Source organism: Leuresthes tenuis, unplaced genomic scaffold (assembly GCF_036924035.1).
Source record: "Leuresthes tenuis unplaced genomic scaffold, fLeuTen1.0.hap1 SCAF_14, whole genome shotgun sequence".
Lineage (NCBI taxonomy): Eukaryota > Metazoa > Chordata > Actinopteri > Atheriniformes > Atherinopsidae > Leuresthes > Leuresthes tenuis.
Genome location: NW_027325368.1, coordinates 2076153 through 2092705, shown reverse-complemented (window position 1 = coordinate 2092705; position 16553 = coordinate 2076153). Strand labels below are relative to the sequence as shown.

General features: G+C 46.6%; 1 protein-coding gene across 1 annotated transcript; it reads left to right on the top strand.

The window, feature by feature from the left end:
- The first annotated feature begins 2089 nt into the window (after positions 1–2089).
- On the top strand, positions 2090–11230 carry proca (protein C (inactivator of coagulation factors Va and VIIIa), a). The gene is made up of 10 exons (XM_072363421.1): positions 2090–2151; positions 2429–2465; positions 2548–2631; positions 3479–3636; positions 5383–5407; positions 6642–6752; positions 7446–7586; positions 7873–7991; positions 9145–9262; positions 10543–11230. The coding sequence occupies exons 3-10, from the start codon at positions 2553–2555 to the stop codon at positions 11109–11111; spliced, it is 1320 nt and encodes a 439-aa protein (XP_072219522.1). The 5' UTR covers positions 2090–2151; positions 2429–2465; positions 2548–2552; the 3' UTR covers positions 11112–11230.
- Positions 11231–16553: the final 5323 nt, after the last annotated feature.

Sequence of the window (16553 nt, the reverse complement as noted above, 5' to 3'; positions counted from 1 at the left end):
CTGATCCGGTGGAAACAACACGTTTGTTTCTCAGCTCATTGACCTGCTTGATTCTTCTCAGATGAAGCCCCACCAATCCCTGCACTTCCTGTTTTTAAAAGTCCCTTTAAGGTAAACTATAATGCTTCAGTCACAGGTGTGGTTTGGTTAAAGTGCTTCAGTGGGAAACAAATCGATGCTTCATCCTCCTCAGGGACTGAAACGGGTTCTTAGTGCATGTGAAAGTCTTCTTCTCTTGTTCTTTATCTGCATTTTGCTATCTGTCTGATCTGAGTCATATTATGCTTTAAAAGCTCTGCATGTTACGTAATTCTTTTGGTCAAAACAAGCGCCGTGAAGGTCTTTTTTTAGATTTTGTTACAGGCTTTTGTTGCTGTTTGATTGTGTCTTTGGTCTGTTTTGTGCTGCTCAGACACTTGAAACAGGTTTCATCTGTTCTTCCTTTTTTATGGCTGAAATCAATAAAATTCACTTTGATTAGTTCAACAACTTGTGTGATTCCATGTTAACATAACGTCAAAGATCATCTGCTTATTGAGCATCATTATTAATGATCATTATTTAAACAGCAGACTTTAATGTGTGAATGAACCACTTTTTGTTCAGTTTCACGTCAGCAGTTCAACTTTGTCTTATTAACTAAGTGAACCCCTGATCCAGCAGCTTCAGCAGCAGTGAGTGTAAAACTAAGTGAACCCCTGATCCAGCAGCTTCAGCAGCAGTGAGTGTAAAACTAAGTGAACCCCTGATCCAGCAGCTTCAGCAGCAGTGAGTGTAAAACTAAGTGAACCCCTGATCCAGCAGCTTCAGCAGCAGTGATTGTTTCCTGTGGGACGTTATCAGTCTCTCTCAGGGTTCTGGAGGAATCTCGGCCCTCTTCTCTCCAGCGCTGCTTCAGCTCATTGAGGTTTGCAGCTTTGGTTTCTGCACAGCTCTCTTAAGGTCCCACCACAGCATTTCAGTCAGGCTGAGGTCTGGACTCTGACTGGACCATTGCAACACCTTGATTCTGTTCTTTTTCCCACATTCTGCTGTAGATCTGCTGCTGTGTTTGGGATCTTTGTCCTGTTGATGAGCCAGTTTCAGCCCAGCTTTAGCTGTGGGACAGATGGCCTCACATCTGACTCTAGAATACTTTGGTATCCAGAGGAGTTCATGGTGGACTCAATGCCTGCAAGGTGCCCAGGTCCTGTGGCTGCAGAACCAGCCCAGATCATCAGCCCTCCACCACCGTGCTTGACAGCTGGTATGAGGTGTTTGTGCTGATATGCTGTGTTTGGTTTCCTCCAAACGTGCTGCTGTGCATTAGGACCAAACATCTCCACTTTGCTCTGGTCTGTCCAAAGGACATTGTTCCAGAAGTCTTGAGCTTTGTTCAGATGCAGCTTTGCAAACCTAAGCTGTGCTGCCATGTTCTTTTTAGAGAGGAGAGGCTTTCTCCTGCAGCCCTTCCAAACAAGCCATCCTTGTTCAGTCTTTGTCTAACTGTGCTGCCATGACCTTTGACCTTTAACATGCTAACTGAGGCCTGTAGAGTCTGAGATGTAGCTCTGGGCTTTTTCACCTTGGGGTGAACTTTAACCTTTAGCATGCTAACTGAGGCCTGTAGAGTCTGAGATGTAGCTCTGGGCTTTTTCACCTTGGGGTGACCTTTAACCTTTAGCATGCTAACTGAGGCCTGTAGAGTCTGAGATGTAGCTCTGGGCTTTTTCACCTTGGGGTGACCTTTAACCTTTAACATGCTAACTGAGGCCTGTAGAGTCTGAGATGTATGACCTTTAACCTTTAACATGCTAACTGAGGCCCGTAGAGTCTGAGATGTATGACCTTTAACCTTTAACATGCTAACTGAGGCCTGTAGAGTCTGAGATGTATGACCTTTAACCTTTAACATGCTAACTGAGGCCTGTAGAGTCTGAGATGTAGCTCTGGGCTTTTTGTTTCACTGTAGCTGAATTATTTTGGACATTTGGGAAGCCGGACACTGGTCTGTGTCTGAGGTGAGTGGGTGGAGGTTAAAGGGGAGGTTTGAGTGTGCTGGCAGTGTTCCTCTGCAGACTGTGGACTCTCAGTAAACACTGTTAGTTAGTTATTAACACATTAGAAACCAAGGGGATCATTGTCTCTGTCCACGGCATCAGCTCTTCACACGTAAGTACGAACACACTCTCGTGTGTGTAATCCTCTGGTTTCTGTGTCTTGGTGTGATGACGCTGTTACGGTTCAGGGTGTGGTGTCAGTTTTCATTCAGCTCCTGAGGTCAAAGGTTGTGGAGGTTCAAACAGGGATCGTCTGCCGCCTCAGAGGCCTCACAGCCGAGCTTCCAGCTGATCAATACTGCAGAAATGTTTTCCTGAGGCTGCCGACTGATTCTTTTCAACATCTGAGGCAAAACCAGCATCAGTTAAACCTTCTCTCTCCTCTCCAGGTCCTGCAGAACGGACCTCTTTAACCTGCTTTAATCTGTAAGTCACATTATTGGTGATGTCACACATTTGAAGCTGGGGGGTGTCATTAAACATTGAGCTGACCGCTTGGTTTCTGCAGGTTTGATGGAGGTCATGTCCCGCCTCGCGCTCTGTGTGTGTGTTTGCGTCACCATGTGGTCTGCGGCAGCCATTGGTCTGTCAGGTGGGAGTGTTTGATGCCTACTGTCCCAGTAAAATGAGTTCAGCTTGGATTTATTCAGAGAAAACCTGCATCTTAGAGAAACACTGAGACGTTTCAGTGACTTTCAGAGGCTTGAAAAATACACGAATCATACATATTTGCTTCAGACTGAACTGGTTTCACAGTAAATTCATCATGAAAGTTTCATTTTAGAGTGTTTTAAAACCACAAGATTACACAAATTGGTTAAAACCAGAGTTTAACCCTTTAACATCCTGCTTTGCCATGTTTCAGTGGTATTTCTGCTTGCTGAAGTCATTTCCACCTCTCTGTGTAAAATGAGTTCAGCTTGGATTTATTCAGAGAAAACCTGCATCTTAGAGAAACACTGAGACGTTTCAGTGACTTTCAGAGGCTTGAAAAATACACGAATCATACATATTTGCTTCAGACTGCTAAAATAAACCTGTTTAACTGAAGTGAGAAGAGTTTAATCTGAACTGGTAAATGTCACAGTAAAGGTTTCATTTTAGAGCGTTTTAAAACCACAAGATTACACAAATTGGTTAAAACCAGAGAAAATCTGCATCTTAGAGAAACACTGAGACGTTTCAGTGACTTTCAGAGGCTTGAAAAATACACGAATCATACATATTTGCTTCAGACTGAACTGGTTTCATAGTAAATTCATCATGAAAGTTTCATTTTAGAGCGTTTTAAAACCACAAGATTACACAAATTGGTTAAACTTAACCCAACAACCAGAGTTTAACCCTTTAACATCCTGCTTTGCCATGTTTCAGTGGTATTTCTGCTTGCTGAAGTCATTTCTACCACTGTGTAGGTCTAATGCCTTGTCTTTCTGCAGTGTTCTCGGACGCTCCTCAGGCCCACATGCTGCTCCGGTCTCGAAGGGCGAACAGCTTCCTGGAGGAGCTGAAACCCCCGTCCCAGGAGCGCGAATGTGTGGAGGAAATATGCGACTTTGAAGAGGCCAGAGAGATTTTCCAAACCAGGGAAGCTACAGTAAGGCGTCTCTTTAAGAGAATGTTACCACATTTAGCTCATCTACAGGCGTATCCGGTTCATATCTGACTTTAATTAGTGTTGAATTGTGTAGGAAATAAATAAGAATCGTTGTGTCAGTTACTCCAGAATAAACTTTTTAATTAGCCAAGTCGTGGTGGTGAAGCTCAGCAGAGAACTGCAGACTTCCTTCTCCTTGGAAACACTGTTCAGCTCTATAAGGGGGTTCCAGAGGCCTGTTTAATCTCCAAAGTAAGGCCAATAGGAGACATCCTAATCCGATGACCTGTTTCTATTAAAGGTGTAGAGGCTAAATCTATATGGTGAGCTCTCTGGGGTGATCAAAGCCAAATCCAAAGCCCAAATCCTCCCCTTGATCCCACCGCTCCAGTTAGCATTCTGCCTGTTAGGTTCGGCTGCCCCTTTTCATTTTAGGGATCAGGGGGAAGAAGTCATCTGGCCCCCACTCACAATCCGGCTGAATGTTTCTGTTTCTGTATTTATCAGACGCTTTTATCCAAAGCGACTTACAAATGAAGATATAACAGCTATATAAAAGCTAACAATAAGCTACATAGAAGGAACCCAGGAGTCCGACTCTGTCAGAGGGGACAGAGTAGAGATAGGGTGCAGGCATAGAAGGAAGACTTTATTATTCACATTTTAGCAGTTATTTGGTTAATTTAAGTGCAGATGTTGTCACAAAGGCGCATCATCAACCACATCATTGTGAAATGTTGGTTGACAAATCCATTTTTAGACAAAATGTGACCTTTTCTTGTAGAATTTTGGCTAATTTTCAGGTCCTACTTGCACCAAGGATTTTCTTTTGGGTGCCAGGATTCTCAATATTGACCTTAAAGTCAGAGTAAAACTGAAATAACTGCAGAAAATGTGTTATGAACTATTCGGTCAAGCATAGAGTTTATATTTCTGTATTTATCAGACGCTTTTATCCAAAGCGACTTACAAATGAAGATATAACAGCTCTATAAAAAGCTAACAATAAGCTAACAATAAGCTCCATAGAAGGAACCCAGGAGTCCGACTCTGTCAGAGGGGACAGAGTAGAGATAGGGTGCAGGCATAGAAGGAAGTGCAGAAAGATAAAGTGCAGAGATAGAGGGGGTAGGGAAGTACAAGGTAAGTGCTGGGATAGGAGATGCTCTCTGAAGAGCTGGGTTTTCAGGAGCTTCTTGAAGATAGACAGGGACGCCCCTGTTCTGGTAGCGCTCGGTAGGTCATTCCACCATCGTGGGACGACACATGAACAGAGTTTGGATTGTCTTAGGCGTGGTGTAGGAGCTGCTAGACGACAATCCTGGGACCAACGGAGGGACCCAGTTGGGACAGAAGCCTTTGCAAGAGCCTTCAAGTAGATGGAGCCGTTCCATTAAGCTCTTTGTAGCTAACATCAGGGACTTGGATCTGATGCTAAGGGCAGCCAGAGGAGCTCAATGAACAGAGGGGGGACGTGTTCTTTTAGGCTCCTGAATCAGCTTTACAAAGTCTAAGACTTTCCTTTAAAGTCTTTTTTCTGAGACGCTTCTTTAAGCTCATAAATTCACCCCTTGAGTCCCTGAAAAGAACAGCGTTTGAGTTTTTTTCTTAGAAAATGGCTCCATCCCCATGATTTGCTGGATTTAGTCTTTGTTTCCCTGCGGTTGCCCTCGGAAACCGTTGTGGGTCTTCAGCTGTGTTCCTCAGTTTTATCACCAACCTTCTGTCTGTTTTGTGTGTTTGCAGCTGGAGTTCTGGACCGTTTACACAGGTAAGATGAGTCCCACCTGACCCTGGTGGATGCAGATTAACTCTAACACAGAACTATGGAAAGTTTTCATAATAACTCAGGAAAAACATGACTCTGTTGGCTTTCCAAACACATTTTTGCAGCACCCACAGCATGTAGATTGATGAGTATCTTTGAGAACTCGCTGCTGCTCCTCGGTGGGTTTGGGTTTGCTCACAGATCAGGAATCAGACCAGATGATTGTTCATGGCTGCACATTTCAGCTCATCATCCTGTTGGAGAAAGAATCTGAGATTCAGATTGATTAAGCGTGGAAACGTCTGCAGGACCAGAAACATTAAAGTTAACCATAAAAACATGAAGATACAGGACCTGGATTATCTACTAGTTTAAATTCTGACTGTAGGAATATTATTTACAGATGAATTATTGATTGAAGACCACTGAAAGGATGTTGCTATAACTTAGTTTTTTCATCTGTTGCTTATCAAGTAAAATGACTTAAGATAAAAAAAACTGTTGAGTTTACAGTGAACTTTTTCTTTCAAGTGGGGATTTTTTTTAAATTGTGGGGCTAAAAGGATCTTCTGTACATGTCTGAATAAATAACAACATTATTTCTACCTTTATAACAGAGTGTAGATCAACAGATGTTTAAATACTGATACAAACCACTGAAAAGACAGCTTAAAAATAAGCTTTTTAAACACGAACACAGCAGGAAACTGAGGTCAAAGAGGAGCCTCCTGGTGCAGAGCTGTGGCTGCCATAACTGTAAAGCCCAGGACATGAATTATGATGCCATCGCTGCTCTGGAAACATTTACAGCATCACTTGAGGCACTCTGCAGTCTTCTTCCTGAACAGTTGGTGTCACTACTGAGAAAATGACAGCAGGAATGATCCTAAGACTTAATCTTAACTCGATAGAAGCAACTCAGCTGTCCCACTTTTAGGTGATGTTTTTGTGTAATTTGTACTGTATCCTCTTGAGTTGATTGGTTGTAAAGTTTCCTGCAGATGCAGAGGAGCTCAGACACACTTCACAGCTGCAGAGTGAAGGGAGTCGCAATAGAAACAGATGGAAATATTAGTATCTTAGCTGTGAAATGAGTACAATAAAGACATTTTGCCAGCATTTACTCACTGCTGAAATCATTTAGTGCAGCTGTGGAGCAGTTCTGTGTGCATTAAAAACTGATTTCAGGGGCTTGTTGCAGAGCATTGTGGGTAATGTTAACCTGACTGTGTTGCAGATGGGAACCAGTGTCTGTCCAACCTGTGTGTTCATGGGGAATGTGTGGATCTCTACCAAGACTACGGCTGCCGCTGTCAGCCCGGATATGAGGGCAAATACTGCCAACTCAGTGAGTCTTTCTGCCGTTGTGAGGACATTTTTCTCAGATGTTTGAAGGTTCAGGTTCAGGTTCGTCCTGGTTTTTAAGCTTCAGGTCAAATAACAGTGACAATACATGACCATCTTATCACCTTTATCCATCATTATCAAACCTTTACAGTCAATTATCCAGAAAAAGAGACCATCATTCTGGTTCATTTGTGCTCAAAGTGTCTCTCAAACATTGAGGTTTAAAAACCTGAAGACAAAATTCACTCTAAGATACTAAAAACTGGACAAACTTCTCATGGAATTTGCATCCACATGAAGTCCTCATGAAGCAGCTTGCACAGCCAGTCATTGTGCAGAGGTTAGGGAGACAAACCCCCGCCTCAAACAGAGCCCAGTCTGCTCTGATTGGTCAGCTCCAGAGGCCTGATCGCCCACCTGTCTGCATGAGCTCCTCTGAAACCGGTGCACACCCCCAGCTACAGGATGAGCCTGTATAACAGACTCAGACATTTGCAGCTTCATGGTGAAATATGACCGAACACAGACAGGAAGTAAATCAGCTGAGATGGATTTAAACGAGGCAACTTTTCCTAATTCATTCCTGTCACTAAACGTTTAATCACACACACATTTGAGCACATTTTGAGGTTGTTGTGAGTGAAATAAGTGAAACTTTGTAGGTTTTAAAGCGAGTCTGTTGTGCTGCCGTCAGATCTGACAGCCACCAACTGCACTGTGGATAACGGCGACTGTGACCACGAGTGTTCGGAGAGTGAGGACGGCCAGAGGAGGCACTGCAGCTGTGTGGAAGGATACAAACTGGAAGATGACAACAGGAAATGTGTCCCGAAACGTGAGGACCAGCATTTTACAGTCAACATGCGAATGTAGATCTGAACCTTCTGGAAAACTTCACCTCAGGGTCGAGATTTCCTGCAGATATTAGCTTCTTTAAAGCAGAATCAGGTTACAGGAACACGGGGGAATTTGAGCTTTCTTTCAAATAGATTAAAGCAAATCTGTTGAGAAAATAGTTGCTTTCCTTTAAAAAGACCCGAATCCATCTGTTAACACTTCTTTGGCTTCTTTTTGTGTGCCTGTGGATAAGTTGAGGTATATATAAGATGTTTTCTGTGCAGGGAGCTCTTCCTGTGGGCAGCTGCTGATCAGCAGGTCGGAGTACAGCGAGCCGCTCGACGGCCTGCTGCCTTGGATGATTGGAGGAGAGGTGGGCAAGAAGGGGGAGAGTCCCTGGCAGGTAATGACCATCAGTCTGTCACAGTCCGTGTGATGCGTTCACCGCTTGTTTAGAGGAAGAAAACGACCACAAATCCAACACAAACAACTCAAATGTATCTGCCTGATGCTCACGCCTGAATCTCACGCCTGAATCTCACGCCTGAATCTCACGCCTGACGCTCACGCCTGAATCTCACGCCTGAATCTCACGCCTGACGCTCACGCCTGACGCTCACGCCTGACGCTCACGCCTGACGCTCACGCCTGACGCTCACGCCTGAATCTCACGCCTGACGCTCACGCCTGACGCTCACGCCTGACGCTCACGCCTGAATCTCACGCCTGACGCTCACGCCTGAATCTCACGCCTGACGCTCACGCCTGAATCTCACGCCTGACGCTCACGTCTGAATCTCACGCCTGATGCTCACGCCTGACGCTCACGCCTGAATCTCACGCCTGACGCTCACGCCTGAATCTCACGCCTGACGCTCACGCCTGAATCTCACGCCTGACGCTCACGCCTGAATCTCACGCCTGAATCTCACGCCTGAATCTCACGCCTGATGCTCACGCCTGATGCTCACGCCTGATGCTCACGCCTGAATCTCACGCCTGACGCTCACTGCTCACGCCTGACGCTCACGCCTGACGCTCACGCCTCTGCAGTGTTTCATCCCGAGATGATCTCATGGTTTGTGTCAGTAGTTTTTCCTTTTAATGGCTTTGATTGGGGGCCGTTTTGGTGTCTTCTTTGTCCCAAAGAGAAACCAAATGTGCAGCAAAGATCATCCAACCGCACCAACGTTAGCAGGGTTGGTCATTTAAAGCATTAAAAGAGGGAATAAATACTCTGAGCTCCTGACTCCTGAGAGATGATGAGGTGTCACACCTGATGTTTAACTGTTCCAGAGCAGCTCTGCACATGAGATGATGCTCAGGCTGCTGATGAGATGCTTTTCTTCATTTATCAGGTCATTTAACGGATGAAAATGTGTTTATATTGTTTATCACGTCTGCTCTGAACGACACAAAGATGCATCCAATGAGTGTTTGGAGAGAATTTGATCATGAATGGTTCCATCTGACGTGATATTGAATTGAAAGCTTGAAAAAAGTCGTGAGGTTTTGTTTTCCTCGATAAAAACCCCTGATGATGTGCTTGTGTTCAGGTGCTGCTGTTGAATGCCAGAGGGCAGTTTCACTGCGGAGGCGTCCTCATCAGCGAGAGCTGGGTCCTGACGGCCGCTCACTGCCTCAAAAACGACCGCAAGTTCAAAGTTCGACTGGGTGAGCTTTCACTCTGCAGACACTCTGGTCCCGAGTCGATCAGAGTCACCTACAGCACCAGAGTCCACCTGAGCTGAGCTCTACCCCTGATCTCTGGTCCTGATCTCTGGTCCTGATCTCTGGTCCTGATCTCTGGGTCCTGATCTCTGGTCCTGATCTCTGGTCCTGATCTCTGGGTCCTGATCTCTGGGTCCTGATCTCTGGTCCTGATCTCTGGGTCCTGATCTCTGGTCCTGATCTCTGGTCCTGATCTCTGGTCCTGATCTCTGGGTCCTGATCTCTGGGTCCTGATCTCTGGTCCTGATCTCTGGTCCTGATCTGTGGTCCTGATCTCTGGTCCTGATCTCTGGGTCCTGATCTCTGGGTCCTGATCTCTGGGTCCTGATCTCTGGTCCTGATCTCTAGGTCCTGATTTCTGGTCCTGATCTCTGGTCCTGATCTCTGGTCCTGATCTCTGGGTCCTGATTTCTGGTCCTGATCTCTGGGTCCTGATCTCTGGGTCCTGATCTCTGGGTCCTGATCTCTGGTCCTGATCTCTGGTCCTGATCTCTGGTCCTGATCTCTGGGTCCTGATCTCTGGTCCTGATCTCTGGTCCTGATCTCTGGTCCTGATCTCTGGTCCTGATCTCTGGGTCCTGATCTCTGGTCCTGATCTCTGGGTCCTGATCTCTGGGTCCTGATCTCTGGTCCTGATCTCTGGTCCTGATCTCTGGTCCTGATCTCTGGGTCCTGATCTCTGGTCCTGATCTCTGGGTCCTGATCTCTGGGTCCTGATCTCTGGTCCTGATCTCTGGTCCTGATCTCTGGGTCCTGATCTCTGGTCCTGATCTCTGGTCCTGATCTCTGGGTCCTGATCTCTGGTCCTGATCTCTGGGTCCTGATCTCTGGTCCTGATCTCTGGTCCTGATCTCTGGTCCTGATCTCTGGGTCCTGATCTCTGGTCCTGATCTCTGGGTCCTGATCTCTGGTCCTGATCTCTGGGTCCTGATCTCTGGGTCCTGATCTCTGGGTCCTGATCTCTGGTCCTGATCTCTGGTCCTGATCTCTGGTCCTGATCTCTGGGTCCTGATCTCTGGGTCCTGATCTCTGGTCCTGATCTCTGGGTCCTGATCTCTGGTCCTGATCTGTGGTCCTGATCTCTGGTCCTGATCTCTGGTCCTGATCTGTGGTCCTGATCTCTAACCCCTGATCTCTGGTCCTGATCTGTGGTCCTGATCTCTGGTCCTGATCTCTGGTCCTGATCTCTGGACCTGATCTCTGGTCCTGATCTGTGTTGACAGGTGACTACGAGCGGCTCAGAAACGAAGGCACAGAGGTGACGCTAACTGTCGCCAAAGCCATCGAACACCCCAACTACAACAGCCGGACGGTGGACAACGACATCGCCCTGCTGCGCCTGCTGACCCCCGCCCCCCTCTCCAATTACATCATCCCCATTTGCCTGCCGGGGCGAGAGATGGCCGAGCGCGTGCTCCACGTTAACGGCACCACCACGGTGGTGAGCGGCTGGGGCAGAGACGACAGCGGTAAGTACAGCTCCGCCCTCAACGTCATCAAAGTCCCGCTCGTCAGTCACAGCATCTGCACCCACCAGATGTTCCCCCACAGCCTCTCCGACAACGTGCTCTGCGCCGGGATCCTGGGTCAGAGCACGGACGCCTGCGAGGGGGACAGCGGGGGCCCGATGGTTACTCTGTACCGCAAGACCTGGTTCCTGATTGGGCTGGTGTCGTGGGGCGAAGGCTGCGGCAGGGAGGACAAGCTGGGCATCTACACCAAGGTGTCCAACTACAACGAGTGGATCACCCGGGTCCAGGAGGAGTGGGACCGAGGCCTTCACCAACAGTGACGCCCAGCCACCCCCGGCCCTCACAGCTGATCCAGGCTGCTCTGCTAAACCCACAGAAACACCTCAGGGCGTCAGAGATGTTGAACATTTTGTTAAATAAACTCATTTCCTCTCAAAAAGCTTCTGTCTGCTCTATCTCCACTGGCCTTCACACCTTCAGGCACTTCCACAGCGTGCAGAGTAAAACCTCTGCGCCGTGGAGCATCAGTTTTACGCATCGCTGAGGAGTTTTACACTTTAAGGGTTTGAGCTGACTTCTGTCGGCCCCTGTGGCTCCAAGAAGCTCAGGGGAAGCAGCCAGACCTCACAGGTAAAAAAACACGATAAAAGAGACAAAATTCAGAGCTCCGAGAGGCCAGTGGAGGATGTATTCATTCTAAAATCATTCCTCGCACATAATTCGGACATTAATGGCTGTATCAAAAAAGGAAGTCGTGCATTTGTGTTTGGGAGGAAGGGCTCGGCTCATTTTCATGGTCAACGGCTGTCAGTGATGTCAGAGGAGGGCAAAGTTCACTGACAGGAGTGAGCTCACAACAACAGCTGGAAGAAGAGAAAACACTCTTTAATAACTAAATTCCATCAAATCAAATCACCAGAAGGGTGGAAAGATAAACTGTCCTCACCTGAAGTGTCCGGATTCCCTGCTGGAACAAACCCACGACGACTGGAGGAGGAGGAGGAGGCAAAGAGAGATGAGTGGCTGCTTTATTCAAACAGACAGCAAGGTGCTGCTTAGGTGGGAATGATGAAGGACTGATTACTGACCACAGAACCGCAGGGGGACAGCGATCTGGCAGGGAAGCTCAGAACCAAGGAACAAATGTACTGGGAGGGATGAGTAATGATTTATTTATCTATTTATCTATTTTAAACCTTTATTTAACCAGGAAAAAAGTGTGAAGAAAACATTCTGCTTATGGCAATGGCCTGGTAGGAGGCAAAAGACCTCCTATGGGGCAAATAAATAAATAAATAAATACAAATTTAAAATATATATATATAATAAAAGCACATAAGACAATAGTGACAATAGAGAGCATAAGTCTGACATGACATACACAGAGAGCTAATTTGACTTAGAGTGACAATTGATTGACGAATAGTAATGTGAAACTAAACCATATAAAGTGGAACCAGCAGCAATAACAAGCAGTGATAAGGGGCTGAAAGGTGACTCAGCTCAGTGATAAGGGGCTGAAAGGTGACTCAGCTCAGTGATAAGGGGCTGAAAGGTGACTCAGCTCAGAGATAAGGGGCTGAAAGGTGACTCGGCTCATTGATAAGGGGCTGAAAGGTGACTCAGCTCAGCGATAAGGGGCTGAAAGGTGACTCAGCTCAGCGATAAGGGGCTGAAAGGTGACTCAGCTCAGCGATAAGGGGCTGAAAGGTGACTCAGCTCATTGATAAGGGGCTGAAAGGTGACTCAGCTCAGTGATAAGGGGCTGAAAGCTGACTCAACTCAGAGATAAGGGGCTGAAAGGTGACTCAGCTCAGCGATAAGGGGCTGAAAGGTGACTCAGCTCAGAGATAAGGGGCTGAAAGGTGACTCAGCTCAGCGATAAGGGGCTGAAAGGTGACTCAGCTCAGCGATAAGGGGCTGAAAGGTGACTCAGCTCATTGATAAGGGGCTGAAAGGTGACTCAGCTCAGAGATAAGGGGCTGAAAGGTGACTCAGCTCAGCGATAAGGGGCTGAAAGGTGACTCAGCTCATTGATAAGGGGCTGAAAGGTGACTCAGCTCATTGATAAGGGGCTGAAAGGTGACTCAGCTCAGAGATAAGGGGCTGAAAGGTGACTCAGCTCAGTGATAAGGGGCTGAAAGCTGACTCAGCTCAGAGATAAGGGGCTGAAAGGTGACTCAGCTCAGCGATAAGGGGCTGAAAGGTGACTCAGCTCAGAGATAAGGGGCTGAAAGGTGACTCAGCTCAGTGATAAGGGGCTGAAAGGTGACTCAGCTCAGTGATAAGGGGCTGAAAGGTGACTCAGCTCAGAGATAAGGGGCTGAAAGGTGACTCAGCTCAGCGATAAGGGGCTGAAAGGTGACTCAGCTCAATGATAAGGGGCTGAAAGGTGACTCAGCTCAGTGATAAGGGGCTGAAAGGTGACTCAGCTCAGCGATAAGGGGCTGAAAGGTGACTCAGCTCAGCGATAAGGGGCTGAAAGGTGACTCAGCTCAGTGATAAGGGGCTGAAAGGTGACTCAGCTCAGAGATAAGGGGCTGAAAGGTGACTCAGCTCAGTGATAAGGGGCTGAAAGGTGACTCAGCTCAATGATAAGGGGCTGAAAGGTGACTCAGCTCATTGATAAGGGGCTGAAAGGTGACTCAGCTCAATGATAAGGGGCTGAAAGGTGACTCAGCTCAGCGATAAGGGGCTGAAAGGTGACTCAGCTCAGTGATAAGGGGCTGAAAGGTGACTCAGCTCAGTGATAAGGGGCTGAAAGGTGACTCAGCTCAGAGATAAGGGGCTGAAAGGTGACTCAGCTTTTTTTCTGGGACAGCTGCAGGTATACTTTAGGGACTTTGTTATGACATGTTTAAAGGAGCTGACAGAAATAAGAGTTTGGAGCTGAAGGGATGTTTGCAGCCACAGTCTGGAAGGAGGAATGACCCATGGAAGAGTGTCCCTTCGGGGATGGGGATTGGGGGGGGGGGGGGGGGGGGGATGAAAGAGCTGGGTCAGGTAGGGAGGAGTAAGACCTGAAAGAGTTTTGAACACCAACATCAGCCAGTGAATGTTGTCTGATTTCCAGGGGTGGCAGTTTATCAGGGTTCAGAGGTCACAGGGTGTAGAGGTCACAGGGTGCAGAGGTCACAGGGTGTAGAGGTCACAGCGACGGGTCCTATCGGGGGTTGGTTGCAAAGCGAAGGGCGGAGTGATATAGGACGCTGAGCCTCTCGAGTGCTGCTTTACTGGCTGACCTGTGGATGACATCACCGTAACCAAAAAGTGTCAGAACAGGAAGCTGGAACAGGAAGCGTTTAGAAGGGGTCAGTCTGGCTTTGACCTTTGACTGCAGAAAGGACAGAAAGGACAGGCTGCTATCTATCCCCACACATCTATAAGAGGATACCAGATCAAGCTGGTGGCCGTCAGCGGTCAGAAGGCGGTGATAATGAGGAGCAGGTGGTAACACGGTGAAAGGAAACCGGCAGCTGAGGACATCTGGGGCAACGGCAGGACGTCACTGAAGCCTTCAGCCAATCAGAGCAGCCGACCTGTGCTCAATGTCACATGACGTGATGATGTTCTCTGCATTGCTTCAAGAGCGACAAGCATAAGGTCGAGAGAGCAATGCGCACGAATACTACACGAGTCAGCACAAATGAACAGAGCCTCGGACAATAAGCAAAACCCCAAAAATCAACGAGATGCATGAAAAAAGGTGGTTCACAGGTGAAAACACCCACTGAAAACACCAGAGGACACACAGCTGATCACACGCAGCTTTATTTCACTTAAAGCACAAGCGTACAGAGTCTTAAAGGGACAGAGCGTCACATTCAGAGGGGAAGTGGGCTTAAGGCTTTCGCTCGCGTTGCACTCTAAAACATCAACTTTATTGCTTTTAGACTGAAGCAGAAGCTCCACAGAACAGAGACACACCTGAGAATTTCAAACACAGTGAACCTACGATCGCATTCACAGGTCAGATAGTTGCACAGTTCACTGGGTCAGCTGTGTGAGGGACATGAAACTGTGCTGCTTTAACCTTTAAAACCACTAAAACAGCAGTTTGCATGACCTGCCGCTGCTCTTTTAACGCTAAAATGTGCGTAAACCTGAGTCTTATTCACACAGTTTAAGACAACTACAGCAGCAGGCTGAAATCTACCTTTCTACACATAAAAAACAGCAAATTACAGTAAATTACGAGATGATTTGAGCTCTTTTCATTTGAATGGGTTTCAGGTAAGACCTGCCGGGTGTTTTCAGTTCAATCTGCTCGGGTAAAGGTTTGTTTACTCGTTACTTATGTGGTCGGTAAAGTTTGTTTGTCCGTTCTACCTCGTGTTGATCTTCTTTTAAGGCCAATCCATTTAACTTTTAATGAGAACGACACTGAAGAGAAATTTCCCAGACATCTCTTGTAGTTTCCAGCTAATTAATCATTAGCTTTTGGAGCTTATTAATGAAATATTGATGACATTATCAGGAAAAAGAGGTAAAATTCTACAGTTATGGTTATTTTTTTCTTCAAATCGTCACATCTGAGGAGGAGAAACTGAAAATAAAAACCTGGAGTGTAACGTGATCCGTGTACGGAGAATCAAACAACCATCAACCTCCACCCTGAGTCACTCTGAAGAGTTTATTTAACGTCTCAAATCAAACTAAACTAATCATTCTCTATGGAAATGCTTCCATCTAGAGGTGAATCATGGAACTGCAGACTAAAGTTGTTCTTTAACCGATTTAATTATTTTATAATCAAGATAATTGGTCGGTTTATTCAAACAAAAATACAAATAAAATTCTCATATGTGACCATTTTATTGCGGTAAAGAGACGTTTTGGGGCTTTTCCTCCTTTTAAAAAGAGAAAATAAATAAAAGCATCTGCAGAGGAAAGAAAATACAGAATTTACACGGAAACTTATTCTACATGTTAGAAAATAAATGTTTAAACGAGAACTATGTTGAGTTGGACTGCTAAACAGTTTAGGATTGTTCAGCCAGGTCAAAGGTCAGAGCAGCCATGTCATCCAGCTTTGAATCTGACATCTAGCAGATGAATAATCTCAAGAAGAACAGGATTCATTTGGCAAAAAGCAAAACTGAAACACAGCATTGAAGATGCTGCTTGTAGGGCGGTCGTCTCCCAGATGAACGGTTCAATTTCCAGCTTCTCCACGTGTCAAAATGACCTTGGGGGCGAGACGCTGAACCGAACGTTGTGTTAAGGTGTGCGACTGTTGCTAAAAAAGAGCTGCATACTGAGTACGGACTCAGCTGTATGCCCTTATATCAGAGGGAGGGGCGACAAACGGCTCGGGGAGTCAGAGCTGTGCTCGGTGGATTTAAGTTAATGGTCTTAAACACGTTTATCGCGGGATTAGGATCACCTCCAACACCCGGCTCATTTTATAGACTTTTACCGGAGGATGCAGTTCATCGCAGCCTGTTTATCCTCCCCAACTGATGTGCTCGGACACTTTGGCTGCAGGTTGCACCCCCCCATGTGAGGGTAAAAGGGAATTTATACCTCAGCATCCTGCCTTCAAGGCGCTTTCGTCACAAGAAACAGACCCTCCCCTTTTACGCTGAAAACTACTTGTTGAGTTAGCACTGATCACAGCTACTGTATTTCCATTGTTGCCCAACAGTAGCTGCTCAGGGAAAGCTAATTTCAAACATATGATCCTTACTCCTTGTGTTGTGTATCTGCGGGACAGCAGTCCTGCTGTAAGACGTATAATAGCAGAGGTATAAATCCCCCCT

Coding starts and splice junctions, on each gene's coding strand:
- proca (XM_072363421.1), top strand. CDS start 2,553: ATGGAGGTCATGTCCCGCCTCGCGCTCTGTGTGTGTGTTTGCGTCACC. Junction 7,587..7,872: donor CAGGAAATGTGTCCCGAAAC/GTGAGGACCAGC, acceptor TTTTCTGTGCAG/GGAGCTCTTCCTGTGGGCAG. Junction 9,263..10,542: donor CAAGTTCAAAGTTCGACTGG/GTGAGCTTTCAC, acceptor CTGTGTTGACAG/GTGACTACGAGCGGCTCAGA.